The sequence below is a fragment of the Ipomoea triloba genome, chromosome 15 (assembly GCF_003576645.1).
Source record: "Ipomoea triloba cultivar NCNSP0323 chromosome 15, ASM357664v1".
Classification (NCBI taxonomy): domain Eukaryota; kingdom Viridiplantae; phylum Streptophyta; class Magnoliopsida; order Solanales; family Convolvulaceae; genus Ipomoea; species Ipomoea triloba.
In genome coordinates, this window is record NC_044930.1 from 154,621 (window position 1) to 169,237 (window position 14,617).

Below are 14,617 nucleotides of genomic sequence, written 5' to 3' on the forward strand. Positions count from 1 at the left end.
TATAACTCTTTTAGATGAGTAATAATAAATAGCATTCACATCAAGACTCAAGAGAAATACATACGGAATACACGGAATATGGCTGGATTAGTACGAGTCCACACTAAATAAACGACAAATTGACTGCGCGTCATTATAAGGGAACCAGATTTTGCAAATTAAGAAGTGAAATAATTTATAATTTTCTGTAACAATATATATAATGCATTATAATTTTAATATAAGTATTTAATATTAGTACGAGTTCGCACTAAATAAAAGACAAATTGACTACACGTCATTATAAGGGAACCAGATTTTGAAAATTAAGAAGTGAAATAATTTATTATTTTATGTAACAATGTATATAATGCATTATAATTTTAATGTAAGTATTTAATAATAAGATGTCACTTCATATATAAATTGTTATTATATCATATAAATCTGTTGTGCACGACAAGTTGAAAAAAGAAGGCAGACACTTGTAGCCGCAGGCCGCAGCCAAACCCGAACGGTATATAAAGGGCGTTTCAAACTCAACCTCTTTTCTCCCCACTGACGATCATTCTCTTTTCCGTTTCTTTTCGCAACTCTTTCAAACTCTACGTAATTCTGCGTCGTGAACACACTCATATACCCAAATCACATTTCGGAGATACACATATGCATATTCACTCTGCGGAATTCTACTGAAGGTTTGTTTAAATTCATCTTTAGCACCGGTTTTTGCATATAAACCGACTTTCCTATTGCTTTTCTGCTCGATTTCGATTATGCTTTTGTGTTCTCTTCTTTCCCCGATTCAGACGAGCTGATTTAGAATTGTTTCATGTTTGTTTCACAGATACTCCGGGCTGCTGTCTTTAATTTTCCATTTTTCCGGTAATTAGACTGCTGACTTAGCTTGTATTGGTGCTTCTGTTTTTGGTTTTTAACATATAGCGTGTGTGGGTGTTGAATAATCTCTCAAAAAATCTTTTGATAAAATATATATCGTATAAATAATACTAAAGTTTGAAACTTTTTTGGTAAACTGCTGGAAAAGATGAGTTCAGGATAGTAAAATGGAGAAGATCATCATGCAAGAACGAGTTGTGTGTGTGTGTGTGTAGCACCTTTTAATGTGAATGTGAAAATGAATATAAGTGTGGAGGCAGCTTAGCAGTTCGTTTTCTCTAGATTTGGAATCAGTTGGTAAACATTGATGAGTTGTGAATGAATTGGGTAAGTGTGCATTGAAGCTTTCTTAAGGCCAGGCCTAATCATGTGATTTAGATATTTCTGAAAATGGTTGTGGGTTTGGAATTGGCGTGCTGACATATACAGAAATTTACAAGTGTCTAGATTTTAAAATATCTTTAAATCTTTAAGAAACAACAATGGGGACTACTACTTCTGGTTAATTAAGTTCCCAGTGAGGGGTTCCAACTTACTAGTTGATCAAAGCTTACTTAATTTTGTAGGCATTTTTCTGGAGCATATGTTCATCCTTGATTTCTGCATTCTGCATCTAAAATATTTCACCTTACTTCTAAATTGTGGTTTCTAGGTTTCAGGAAAGCTCAGGTGGAAAGCTAGCCTACTCCATGCATCCAAGGAAGCAGTCTTATTACAGCATGCTGGATTCTTTAGCAAGCTGCATTTCCTAACCCATTAATCTATACTTGTTTCTTTGTGAGAAGTTAACATTATTAATTAAGTTAACATTATTAATTAATTAAGTGCTTTGGGAGTTAGGATACATCTTGAGTTAGAAAGTTACTTAAAGAGGTAAAAATGGGTGAATCAGAATCAGATTCTGCAGCTAGTTTTTTTGATGTGGATGCCTTGTTTAGTTATAACTATGGACAAAGTAGTGAGCTTGGCGCAACCTATTGTCAACCACCGTATACTGATGGTACAGTGTATAGCAACACCAATAATTATGAGGACATTTCCCATACTGCAGTGTATAGCAACACCAATAATGATGAGGACATTTCCCATACTCTTCAAGAAGGTATGTCAAGGTTATCAATTACAGGAGCTTCTGAATGGCATACAGGGGAGTATCCCCAGTCCTTCGCCAATGTCCAACCTTGGCCACATATAGAGTATTCTCAGCCCTCCTTTGGTGTCCAACCTTGGCATATTCCACCAGAGAATTATTATGCCGGTACTTTCTTTTTGTATGTCTTGTCTTATGCTTTTTGTGTATCCTTACATTATGGTTATGAAGATCTTTACAAAATTCTCAGGCAATATTGGTGTTCTGGAAGATATTGGCTGTTGCTCTAGTACTGGAGATAGAAATTATGATGAGGAAGAACAAAATCATGGGATAGAAATAACAAATCAACCAGAGATTGACGGTGAAAATGATAGACAACAAAATGAAATGAATGCAGTCCCTGTAAGTATACTTTTTCTGCCTGATTATATGTTGAATATTTTGCAATAGAAAAAAAAAAGTGTATCTTAGGATGCTTTTTCCCTATCATGAAATTAGTCTGTGCATAGTCAGTGCAACAGTCGTGATTTTGCCCCTGTGAAGGTTTTGGTTGTTAATGACAGATTTGTAGGTGTTGATCTTTTTTTTTTTTTGACAGTGACAGCAACATAGGAGATACTTTCCTTGCCTAAATGATTTGTTTTATTGTTTATAATCCTGCAAGATGCTTTGTTGGATAGTCCTGTGCACTTGCCAAATCTAGAAGCTTTAAAATAGAAATTTCACGTGCTTAGGACAGTGTTATTACAATTTTTTCAATAGAAAATTTAAATGAAATTTATTGTTTTATTGTTTTCATGCAGCAAACTCCTCAAACAAATAGAGATATACCTCCAGTTGATGATGCAATGTCTGATCATGAAACGCTTCTAAATAGGTAGTTGGTTTAATAAAGAGATATATATGGTTGTTGCTTCATGAACAAATTTATGGAATACAACCTCTTTTAATCGTTTTTTCTCATTATGTTTTTATTGGGAGACTTGTATTGCCTTCTAAAGATGAAGAAACTAGAGCTTTGTAATTGATGAATACACAACTTTCTGAACTTGTTTTTATAATTTGTGTGTGTGAGGGGTGACAGATAAACTTCTTTTTCTGTTTCTATTTAAGAAATTTGAAGCTATCCATTCCTACAGAGTATAAATCACAAATTATATCTTTGAGAGACAACAGATGACTTGCAACCCTTTCTATCTTGGAATTTGCTTTTGTTTTGCATTTATCATTTAGAAGCTCTGTTAGTCATTTAAAATCTTGGTATATTTACATCACTGGGCATTATCCATTTTACTTCTTCTTCTTCATTTTGGTTCATCATGTTCTGAACTTATTTGTTTAGTTCCAGGGTGGTGAATTTTTCACAACATCCCATAGCTGGATGGAATTTCATTTTTCATCTTCTTCCTACTCTTTGCATGTAGTATTTAGTAGTGCTTTGATCTGGTTTCAGATTGCGGCTTAGTGGCTTTGTTGAGCGCGAAGTTGAAGGGGATGGAAACTGTCAGGTTATCTATCTCTTACTCACCTTATCATTCCATTTCATGGCTGAGCACTTTTCATGTTGTGACTCATGCATATCTGTATTCTGCTATACTGAAAGTGAAATGGCATTTTCTAAGTTTAGGGAAACCTGATCTCTTTCTGCCAAATTAAACAGGGTGCAGCCATACAAAAATATAAACAATATTAAGAAAACATGCTTGCTTGATAACACAAAGCATCATTATATTATGCTGGTTCATGAAGTAACATGTATGCATGTATTGTTTCAAATTTGACAATATGTTGTATTTTGGTGCAGTGGTGCAGCAAGTTTGAGATTATGTAGTCCCAACATTATTTACTTTTCCAAATAATAACCATTTGTCTTCACTTTTATTATCTTCCAGTTCCGTGCTTTATCAGACCAGTTCTATCAAACACCAGAACATCATAGAGACATCAGAAAACGAGTTGTTAATCAGGTGATCATTGTAGTATAGTGCATGCGTTTTCTTTAGTTATAGTTTGCTTGAATATTTCAGTTATTTTTATGTGTTTTAATTTCTTGAACGCCTATTTGTATGTTCTCACATATAATATAATTTTCAATTTCATCAGCTTAAAAATAATCCGGAGATGTACAAGGAGTACATAGCCATGGATTATGATGAGTATTTGGAGATGATGGCGAGGTACTATTCAGTTGCTTTGCCTTGATCTCATTATATTGTCATATTGCTTTTATTATATATGGTGCTTCTCTTAACCTTGTATTTATATTTATTAATCCAGGGATGGGGAGTGGGGTGATCATGTGACATTGCAGGCTGCTGCAGACTTGGTATGTGAGATATTATATATATATATAGTTCATTTTGGGCTTTTAGTTTAATGTTTTAGAAAAAAAAAAAAAAGGTTTTTCCCCGCACTGTGCATGCACACATTTCATATTTTTATTTATGCATGTTAAATTGCCAGTGTTAAGTTTGCGTACACTTGGTTATGCATGTATTAGAAATATTGTGCAGTATGGTGTAAAGATTCTCATCGTAACATCATTCAAGGACTCCTGGTACATCGAGATTATTCCAAAGACGGAGAAGTCAAAAAGAAGTACGCGACTCCTTTGATATGATGTCCATTATTAGACAAGTGTTAAGTATAGGACAATTAAGTTATTAATAACTCGTGACCTTGTGTGTGTACGCAGAGGTGTACCTGAGTTTCTGGGCAGAAGTGCATTACAACTCCATTGTTCTTCAAGGAGGTAACATTATTTTAATTTGTTTCATTCAGCTTAGCTTTAATTTGTCTTGTCCTGGATTATTATTATTATATTATGTTGTTTTGCTTTATGCATGTGTATCTAACTATCTGCCCGGTCTAATACTGCAGATGATGTTAAGGTGAAGGGGAAGAAAAGGTGGAGCTTGGGAAGAAAGAATCCGGGTAGGTAGGCTAGGTATCGTAGTTGATTCTTAGCTTCCCATAGTATTTGTTGTTGCACTTGATTGGCTTATGTTGTACAGTTAGTTTGTGGTGCAACATGAAGATGTATGTTGTTGTTTTATTTTTTTAATAGTTAATTTAACAATATCAACCAATTAAATTTATATTTGATTTTTGCAAATAGAATTGAAGTCTTTCTCTCCCTCTAGCTTCTTCTATTATCGTTTTTTATCCATGGCATGCCATGCATGCATGCTTCGAATCAGAAAAGATAATAATATATGGGATTGAAATGTATATTTGGTCACGTGCAGGGCATGTGTAACATTCGGGTATTTTACAATACTAAATAGCATATGTAATATTTGGTTTACGTGCAGTCACAGTGCAGGATACGTGCAACATCTGGACCAAATTAAATCGTCCAAACCAAATAAGATTAGGTAAGAATAGCAATATCAAATTTGATTAATTCTATTTGAGATCTAATTTATAAAATGATAAGAAGAAACGCGGCAACTGTCTAAATTGAACTTTAAAAATTTGTCTAGTCAATTGATCGTCTCATTTCTTTCTATTTGACTTTGTCTTTTTGATCAAGATAAATAATCTCTATTAATGATTTCTAATCTAAACAGTATAGATGTGAAACCATTTGACTTGGTTTGCTCTAAAATGAGTTTTTCCCTTCCGAGTTTTCAGGTTCATAACTTCATATCTTGTATTATTTTTCATTTATTTAAGCAATTAAGCTAAATTGTTATCGCCAAGCACCTTGTGCTCAAATGACATGTAGTGGCCTCCCTCAAATGAAAAGTCATGAGTTCGAGCCTTCAACAAATTGAGAGAAATATAGATGAACAGATACTACAATGTAATATGGTCAATTGTATTAAAAAAAAAGCTAAATCGTTATCGTCTAAACAAAGTTATTCAAACTGAACCTTGCCGGGCTTGTAAAATAGGCTTTTGTTGGCTCATTGGAGTTTCTGGGTTATTGGAGGCCCATTATAAATTGGGCCCACAAACAAATTGAGATACCCGGCCACCCGGGGCATAATAGTAAATACAAGATAAAACCTCATCCGTTGAGAAAAACATCAGAGGTTTATCAATTCTGAGGCAAATATCAATTGCCCCAAACTCTCTTATCAGTTATCTCCATTTCTGCTTCGATCGGCACTCATGCTGACGCTGCTACATGAGAAGAAACAAGGAAAAAGTTGAAGAAGCAGAAGATATCAGTTCCAGAGATAGAATATATAGATATCAATGGAGGCTGGAAGGCGCTTGTTTTCTTCGCCATCACCATTTCCTCACAAGGCCAACATTAGAAACTGTTCTTCTTCTTCTTCTTCAGGTAAATTTTACTCAATTCCAATGCTTTTTTTTTTTTTAATTTTATTTTATTTTGATGAATGAGTATATATACATGTGTATTTGAGTAGTGAAATAAGCACAGTATAAGTGTTTGTTTGGTGTAAGGCATTGCATTTTATTGCAAACATTTATACTTTCTTACCACTCCTTTAGGCTTTAGCTTGCAAATTTCTCTTTATTCAAATGTAATAATCGCTTTGCAGTTTTGATGCTTCATGAACAAATAGCTCCTGCACTTGCTTCTGCCCCCTCAACACGCATCAATTCTCGGCTTTCATTGCGTTTTGCGAAGGAAGAGCACACATCCTTGGTGAGACTGAGTGCCCTTGGCTAGTTTTAAGAATCAAAATTTCCTATAGTCTTATGCTTTTGCATTCAATTCAGCTCAATGCATTTATCCAAGTGCAAGTATATAACAATGACTTAATATGAGGATTGGTTTTTCTGCTGAAGGAAACTCTGGATAGAATGCAAAGGGAAGCTGCTAGCTCAGTTTTTGAGGAGGAGGATCACACTAATTTTTCTGAGGAATACATTAAGGATGCACAAGAGAGGCTGCTTCGATTGCCCGGTATATGCTATCTGTAAGATTAACTGTACTGGCTTCAAACTTTTTGTTATCAGTGAATTTACTGTGAGGCATGAATTGAAAACATTAATTGAGTTTTCTTTATAGTATGGAATTTTTCCTAACTTTCTGAGCTGTTTTTTTCGTCGTGGTTATTGTCAGATTTCCATCCTTGCTTGCAAAGGGAGAAGTATCTGCATATATGACTACAAAGTCCTTACCCTTACCCAGTAAGGCAGTGGATTTAATTAATGTTGAACCATGCAGTGTGGTTGCCCTTGCACAAGAAGCTTTGTTGGCTTCAAGAGAAGCAATGTCGCTAGCTGAAGACTCCAAGTTGTTAGGATCTTTCTTTGATGAATCTCCCCAACCAATGTCAGTTCCTGATGAACTACATTATTGTAATTGTTTCTGCATCTAAATTTGTATTACAAACTTCACACCAAAACCTCATTTTGGATTTTTTTTTTCCCTAGCTTGACCAATGATCCTACGGAGGAAGAAAAGATTATCAGGTCAACACGTCTACTCGAGAGACGATCTAAAAGGAGAGGAGTGAAGCCAAAAGTTAAAGCTCCGGATATTCATCATTTTAAGAAGCCAGATGTTCAGAGAAAAGTGACTGGAACATTTGATCAAAATGATCCTCTTCGGCTATTCTTATGGGGTCCAGAAACAAAACAACTTTTAACCGCAAAACAAGAGTCTGAATTGATTCTGAATATACAGGTTTCATACTATTCCAACTTTGATTCCTATAGGAGCAATGTGTTTTTCAATTTATAATGCAAAACAGAATTTCTGATTATTACTCATTGATATACCAGGATCTAGTGAAATTAGAAGAAGTAAAAGTTCGGTTTCAGAGGGAGTTTGCTCGTGAACCAACACTTGTCGAGTGGGCTAAAGCTGTGGGCCTCAGCCAGCTAGCGTTACAATCAAAACTTCATTTTGGCAACAGCAGTCGGGAGAAGCTTATCAATGCTAATTTACGAATGGTAGTTCATATTGCTAAGCAATATCAAGGGCGTGGCCTGAGCTTTCAGGATATGTTACAGGTACAAGAATATCTATATCTCAATGGTGGCACGATTGCTATATATACTAAATAGAATAGGATGATTTGTCTGAACTGAGAACTGGTGAAGTTATTCACATTCCTGCTGCTGTATTGGTTAACTTTTACAGGAGGGAAGTTTGGGACTTATGAAGAGTGTTGAGAAATTCAAGCCTCAAGTTGGTTGCCGGTTTGCTACTTATGCATACTGGTGGATAAGACAAGCAATCAAGAAGGCCATATTTCAACATTCTAGGGCAGTCCGTTTACCTGTATGGCCCTTTGAAAGTCATTAATGTTTTAGTGTTCAACATTAAGCTCACTGCCAGAGATTTGTTTCTTTTCAGGTTTTAGTAGCTTATGAAGCTGACCTCAATAAATTAATGTTGCAGGTGAGCATATATGCCCTCCTTTCTAAGGTGATAGAAGCTAGAAAATCATGCATTGAAGAGGGTAACCACCAGCCAAGCAAAGAGGAAGTCGCTAGACATGCTGGAATTACTGTTGAGAAGATGGAGAGATTACTATTTACCGCAAGAATGCCTGTTTCACTTCAACAGCCTGTATGGGCAGATGATCGTACTACATATCAGGTCTGTTTTCTTGTGGGACTCTTTTCCTTACAAACTTAAATCAGATGTGCCTCTGTTGAATTAGGCAGTAAGTGGAATATCTTGTGTGTTTTTCATCCTTAGCTTAATGAAGAGTGAATATTTGTTTTACTTTAATATAATTTCAGGAAATTACAGCTGACAATTCAATCGAAGCCACTGAATCGAGTGTATCAAAGCGAGTTATGAGGCAACATGTGCGTGGCCTCCTGAAAGTTCTGAGTCCCAAGGAGAGGAAAGTAATCCGACTAAGATATGGCATGGAAGATGGACAGACGCGGTCTCTGTCAGAGATTTGTGATGATTTTGGGCTCACAAAAGAGAGAATTCGACAAATACAGAGCCGAGCATTATACAAGCTGAAGCAGAATCTCAGCGACCATGGCCTGGATGCTTACAGGGAGATGCTCATTTAGAGGTGATGTATTCTTGAATCTACAATCCCAGTCTCTTTCAAACAACAAATTAAAACCCGCAATTTATGGCTGACAGAGACAAATGCAAGAATATATTGGATATTAATGTAAATATATACCAAGTGTCGTGTCTCTTTCTCCTCCAATTCTTTTGTTGGTAAGGTTAACAAGGAATGGTGGTTGCCATGATCCACCCTGCCCTCTTGAATTGTCTCCTATCTTCTTCTTCTTCTGTGAATTTTCTAGCATCATTCCATATATTATGTAACATCCTATCCTTTCTGCACTTTCTCTTTTGTATTTACCAGCTTAGCTTACAAATTAAAGCTGAATTCAAGTTTACAATATCCAAATTATGTAGTACTTCAACTTCTATAAAGAGTCAATACTTTCATTATGGTGTTGTAAAGCTCCGATCCATATGTTTCAATAACAAACAGTATTAAAATACTTGGCAGAAGAAATGTGACATATGTATATATATGGGCATGCAAGCTTACAACAATATATATATATACTATAGTGAACAGTACTTTTATTAAAGGTCAGAACGAACAAGATCGTGATATAATATTAAGAAGGTGAAGTATGACATTATAACAGCCCACACTGCTACCGGCGGTGCTGGTTTCCGGCAGTGATCCATCTTGTGTTTTATTCAAATATTTCTGCACCCAATGAAGAAATGAAACCAGTCAACATATATATGTTAACTTACTATAATACATGAAACCAGTCAACATATCACATATATATATGTTAACTTAATTACTATAATACAAATAATCCTCAAAAAACATGTCTGTAAAAATAGAAAGGTTGAGAATGGAATACTACTTACGGGTTGAGGATAATGAGGAGGTTCAGCAAGAACAGAAACTTTGACGACGGAGCCATCTCTGACATTGTAAAATGTAAACAGACAGTGGCTGATCACTCTGCATTTCCACACCGTTATGGCGAAGAATCATGGGATCATTGCCCCATGCCTGTTCTATAATCTTCGCCAAATCTCTCACCTTATCTGTTTCTTTCACCTCCGGGTACATCTCCGACGTCGGCGATCTAACCTTTACTATCATCGTATCCTCTTCAGCAGCATATACACCTAACGACAACGTAGGAGTCAACAAATTAAATTAAAGAAACCATATATACTTGAATTGATTGTTTGGCGAACATTCCGTGGTTCATGTTCACCATCATATCATATCGTGTATATATATATATATATATATATATATATATATATATATATGTCTTTCCGGGCTTATAATATATATACACAGAAAGTGGGCGGGCGGTGTTGACTGTTGAATGGGGATTGGGGAGTGCTAACTAACTCCCAAGTCCCAACTGCATATGCATGCATGCATGCCCACAGTACATTATATTGTAGGTGGACCACACAACGACGGCTAGCTAGGGCTGAATATCCATCCATTTTAACGTTTTTCATTTGGACTTCCATGTTTAATTTGTGTTTAATTGTGTGGAGGGAGTCTGGGATAGGCCTCCAACTGCCACTCAAACCCCAACTACCCAATTTGAGGATAAATCAATATCAAAAACGCCAAAAAAACATAAACTTATTACTTCTTGATCCATTTCTTTTATTCAATATAATTTTGAGAAGATTATGTTTTTAATTTTTTTTATTATATATATTTGGTGTTATTATATTGAGACTTTAATCATTCTTTATTAGTTGTTGTCATACATTATATGTTCATTGCATTTTTTAATTAAAGAAGGGAAATAGTAGAAATGAAAATTATTAGAAAGATTTTGAAGTAATCAATTGATATGGATGTGCCATTATTTGATAGATATATTTAATGGGTTTTTTAATGATTAAGTGTAATACAATACAAATTGGGCCCAATTTGCAATAAGATTATGAAGATAAATGAAATACGGAGTATATGATTCAATCAATAACGCCATTACTTAGACAATGACTAATTAGGGTATTTATATTTTCATGTTTGGCCTTACAGATTCAATACAAATAAATGCACTCATACTTTTTAAGTCTGTAAGGACAAACTTATCAAATGAATGTAAATTGTTACGTTTTTAGGGCATTTATATTTTCATGTTTTTTTTAAAAAAAAAGAAAGATTGATGCATGATGCCTAAACTTTGATTTACAAGTTTCCCAAGGTGCCAAAACTGATATGAAGGGTCAACTAACCGCTGCGTGGGAGGCGAATGAAACGGAGAACACTGTCAGATCAATCACTTTTAAAAGTTGGATCAAGATCAGATGAAATACAGAGCAGAACAACCCTTAGCTTTATTTCTCCCAAAAAAAAAAAAACCTCAATATGCATACAATATAATTAAGGTACATACATACACTAAGACCTTGTCCTGACACTCGATTGGAAAAAAAAAAAAGAAAAAGTACATACATACAGATAAGGGGAGAGCGAGAGAAATGAAAATGAAGCTAATTAATTAGGAGCATCAGCGAACACCCTGACTTTAACCACAGATCCATCTCTGAGATTGTAAGCAGTCAAGGGGCTATCGCTGTTCATCTGAGCCGCCGAGTTGCAATGGAGAGTCATGTATTCACTCCCCCATGCCTGTTTTATAATCTTCACCAGATCCTTAACCTTATCGTGTTCCTTCATCTCCACCCGGAACTCCGATGTCGGCGATTCGATCTTTATTCTGATGCTCGTCCGGGAACACTCTGCATCCATGCTTAACTTGATGGGCTTAGGGTGACTGATAAGTAAGCTAGCTAACTATCTACAATCAAAGACTATAAATTAATTGATATATAGCACAGCACACAGATAAATACCTGGGGCTGCAGCTTGGTTCGGGTTCATCTCAGTGGGGATCGGAGAAAATTAAAATTAATTGATAGCACAGCACACAGATACTAATACTCATAATAATAGTATTAATACTGGAATGGATAAGGATTGGATCCCTATGTAAAGTCTTCATTCTGTCCAATTGTATCTCTCTGACCTCATAAAAATGAATGAAAAGTGCATACGTCCACATCCGTTACACTATTTCACCCTGCACGCCTCTTCGTTTCATACAAATTAAACCACCTTTTATATTTATTTAATTATAAAATAATATAATATTGTATTCCAATTTCTAACGCTATAAACGAAATAATAGTAAATAATTGGCTACTTCAAAAAAAAAAAAAAAAAGTAAATAATTGGCTGATGCATTGTGTTAACATACTAGCTATAAGACTTGTTAATATTGTATGTTTTGTCTATAAAGAAAACAATGATGATAAAATTAATTGTTTTTAGTGTACATTAAAATATAGCATAAGAAGGTGATCCACTCGGATGCTTTCTTACATAAGAAGGCGAAGGATTTTATTTTAATAAATAATAAATAATTAAAAATGTAATATTTGACTAACTTTAATTAATTTAATGAACATGGTGTAAATAGTAAATTGTCCTATTTACATTATTTATAAAGCTGATAAACCTATTAAAGAGTGATGTAAATAACAATTTGCATAGTACAAATAAAATTTTTGATGGGTAAAGTAGTTGAATCATGGAAAGCTGATAACCTAAAAATAATAAGAATAAGTCAACCTTCATCAGCTTTTAACTTGTACGATGTACACCCATCTCCCTACTTTATTCATGTAATAGAATCTGCGATCAATCAGCTTTTAACTTGTTTGGGATGAATTAAGGAATCAGATAAAAGGAGATGGAAGAAAATTTAAAGGGAAACTTGTGGGAGTTGAGCTAGCAAAGGTGAGGATGAGAGATGGAGAAAGAGAAGCTAATATAAGCAGCAGTGGTGGAGTTATGTAGTGCCACAGATCTGAGCTTATGAGCATGTAGGCAGAGAGAAAGAGAGAGACGACACATCGAGAGAATATCGGAATACAGTGTGGAGTGGACCACGCCGCTTACACAGCTACGTAGCCTGCAGAATATACCTTCCATACGCGATATAGTGCGATACCTCGTTTATTGGAAATATTTAAGGTTTACATATCAAACCCTACGTACAACCTACCCAAGATAAATACACTTTGACCACAAAACCCATCCCACAATTTTTTATTTTTTATTTTGTGTTATACTTTTCTCTTTGCTCTTTTATTCCATTTTGCAATATTATTCTTCATACGTACAATCAATGCGTTATCGTACAACCATATTGATAGACTTGAGCTAAAGTAAGTCAAAATTATAACACGTTATTATGACGCTATGCTAGCCGTGATTGAGATGGATTTAATCATTTGAACCTAAGATCTTTCTTATATATATATATATATGTAAATCAATAAATTAAGAATCATAATAAATAATTAACGGAATATTTTGTTACTAAAGTTTACACTGACAGAATGCGGAGATATTAAGAGGAACAATAATAATAATAATAATAATAATAATAATAATAAAGAATAAAGTAAGAAAAATGGTAAAAAAAAATACTAAAACAAAAATAATATGAACCATTCATTTAAATAAACAATTACACAAATATTTTTTTATTCGGATTTAATTTTATTGGCTCTTATTATATTTAGTAGATTAGTAGATAAAAGGACAATTTTTTTTTGAGTACTACTGACTCTGTAGTATTTGTTCATAGTTACTTTCTCAACCTACTGAAGTACAAAGAGTCAACAGTCACCTCCACTAAGGCTCGAACCCACTCCTACCCAGTCACCTCCACTGAGGCTCGAACCCACTCCCATCATCCATGGCTCGAACCTACTCTCATCATCCATGTGGGAGTGTAAACCAGGACACCGGGTGCCACTAGACCACTAGACAAAATATTTTATATGAAGGGACATAACAAGTTTTGTGGAGACAAGTATTAGTCCATATATCTTACGAGATGGAATTTGGTTTACACTTGTGCATGATTTGGATTGGGCCAAAAGCTGAGAAGATGTACATTGCCCACAAAGAATTTTTACAACTCCAAATATATAAACGTAAGACAACCTTTTAAGTTGTAACGCCTTAATTCCTATTGGGAAAATACAAAAGCTTTAATTTCATCAACGCTAGCTTTAATTTGGTATATGTTGTGGATCATAGGCTAAGCTCCTTGCATGTGGATGGAATATGCCGCTGAAATCCGATCCTCTAAAATTATACATCGATCAACTCCAACTCAAGTAGTTGATATATTCTGTAATACCAACAACCAAATGCAGGCTAGTGGGCTACAACTCTATGTCATAATGTTACATGATGAACCAAACATTATTTTTACTTATCTGCCATGGATTAAAATAAAATTATTAAGCTACATGCCAATTATCATTTTCGTTACTATTTAACGTGACTTTAATTATATTATTATTTTTTTTGCAACAAGAATAATTTTTTTCTCAAAACATATCAATTTATTAAATCAAAAATCAGTATGCACATAATCAAGCGGAGAAGGCCTCAAGCCCAATAGAAGCCACCCAAAGTCAAGAACCAAATAGCTATGGTATGTACCATCAATGTCACTATGAATTAGGGGCAATTATCTTTATTAATTCGTTTTTTTTTTTAAAGTACAAATTGTTGACGTTTAATATTATCTAAAAGACGCATCAAATAAATAGTAAAGTTATATACTATTTTAATATATACGAAGATGAAAATGTGGTAAAGAAACAATTTTGATAATTGTTCTTATATTATT

General features: G+C 34.6%; 2 protein-coding genes and 1 long non-coding RNA gene across 4 annotated transcripts; 2 read left to right on the forward strand and 1 right to left on the reverse strand.

Moving 5' to 3' along the window:
* The first annotated feature begins 512 nt into the window (after positions 1-512).
* LOC116007634 (OVARIAN TUMOR DOMAIN-containing deubiquitinating enzyme 12-like) lies at positions 513-5,087 on the forward strand. Its single transcript, XM_031248353.1, has 12 exons — positions 513-677; positions 827-864; positions 1,532-2,137; positions 2,220-2,374; positions 2,776-2,849; positions 3,426-3,480; positions 3,865-3,939; positions 4,076-4,149; positions 4,250-4,298; positions 4,486-4,570; positions 4,668-4,724; positions 4,853-5,087. Exons 3-12 carry the CDS (start codon positions 1,759-1,761, stop codon positions 4,912-4,914), a joined length of 1,065 nt encoding a protein of 354 aa, XP_031104213.1. The 5' UTR covers positions 513-677; positions 827-864; positions 1,532-1,758; the 3' UTR covers positions 4,915-5,087.
* Positions 5,088-6,024: 937 nt separating this feature from the next.
* LOC116007462 (RNA polymerase sigma factor sigF, chloroplastic) lies at positions 6,025-9,335 on the forward strand. 2 transcript variants are annotated; one of them, XM_031248136.1, is made up of 9 exons: positions 6,025-6,266; positions 6,490-6,596; positions 6,740-6,870; positions 7,017-7,229; positions 7,331-7,583; positions 7,682-7,912; positions 8,043-8,183; positions 8,304-8,504; positions 8,651-9,335. In XM_031248136.1, the coding sequence occupies exons 1-9, from the start codon at positions 6,179-6,181 to the stop codon at positions 8,936-8,938; spliced, it is 1,653 nt and encodes a 550-aa protein (XP_031103996.1). In that variant the 5' UTR covers positions 6,025-6,178; the 3' UTR covers positions 8,939-9,335. The 2 variants fall into 2 exon arrangements, with proteins under 2 accessions (XP_031103996.1, XP_031103997.1); XM_031248137.1 differs by having other exon boundaries at positions 6,514-6,596; positions 8,651-8,938.
* Positions 9,336-9,395: 60 nt separating this feature from the next.
* LOC116007463 lies at positions 9,396-10,129 on the reverse strand. Its single transcript, XR_004095255.1, has 2 exons — positions 9,780-10,129; positions 9,396-9,606 (listed from the first exon to the last, which is right to left on the reverse strand). It is a non-coding gene; the product is annotated as an uncharacterized LOC116007463 (long non-coding RNA).
* Between the last annotated feature and the right edge of the window lie 4,488 nt (positions 10,130-14,617).

Coding starts and splice junctions, on each gene's coding strand:
- LOC116007634 (XM_031248353.1), top strand. CDS start 1,759: ATGGGTGAATCAGAATCAGATTCTGCAGCTAGTTTTTTTGATGTGGAT. Junction 3,481..3,864: donor AAGGGGATGGAAACTGTCAG/GTTATCTATCTC, acceptor ATTATCTTCCAG/TTCCGTGCTTTATCAGACCA. Junction 4,299..4,485: donor TGCAGGCTGCTGCAGACTTG/GTATGTGAGATA, acceptor AATATTGTGCAG/TATGGTGTAAAGATTCTCAT.
- LOC116007462 (XM_031248136.1), top strand. CDS start 6,179: ATGGAGGCTGGAAGGCGCTTGTTTTCTTCGCCATCACCATTTCCTCAC. Junction 6,267..6,489: donor TTCTTCTTCTTCTTCTTCAG/GTAAATTTTACT, acceptor ATCGCTTTGCAG/TTTTGATGCTTCATGAACAA. Junction 7,584..7,681: donor AATTGATTCTGAATATACAG/GTTTCATACTAT, acceptor TTGATATACCAG/GATCTAGTGAAATTAGAAGA.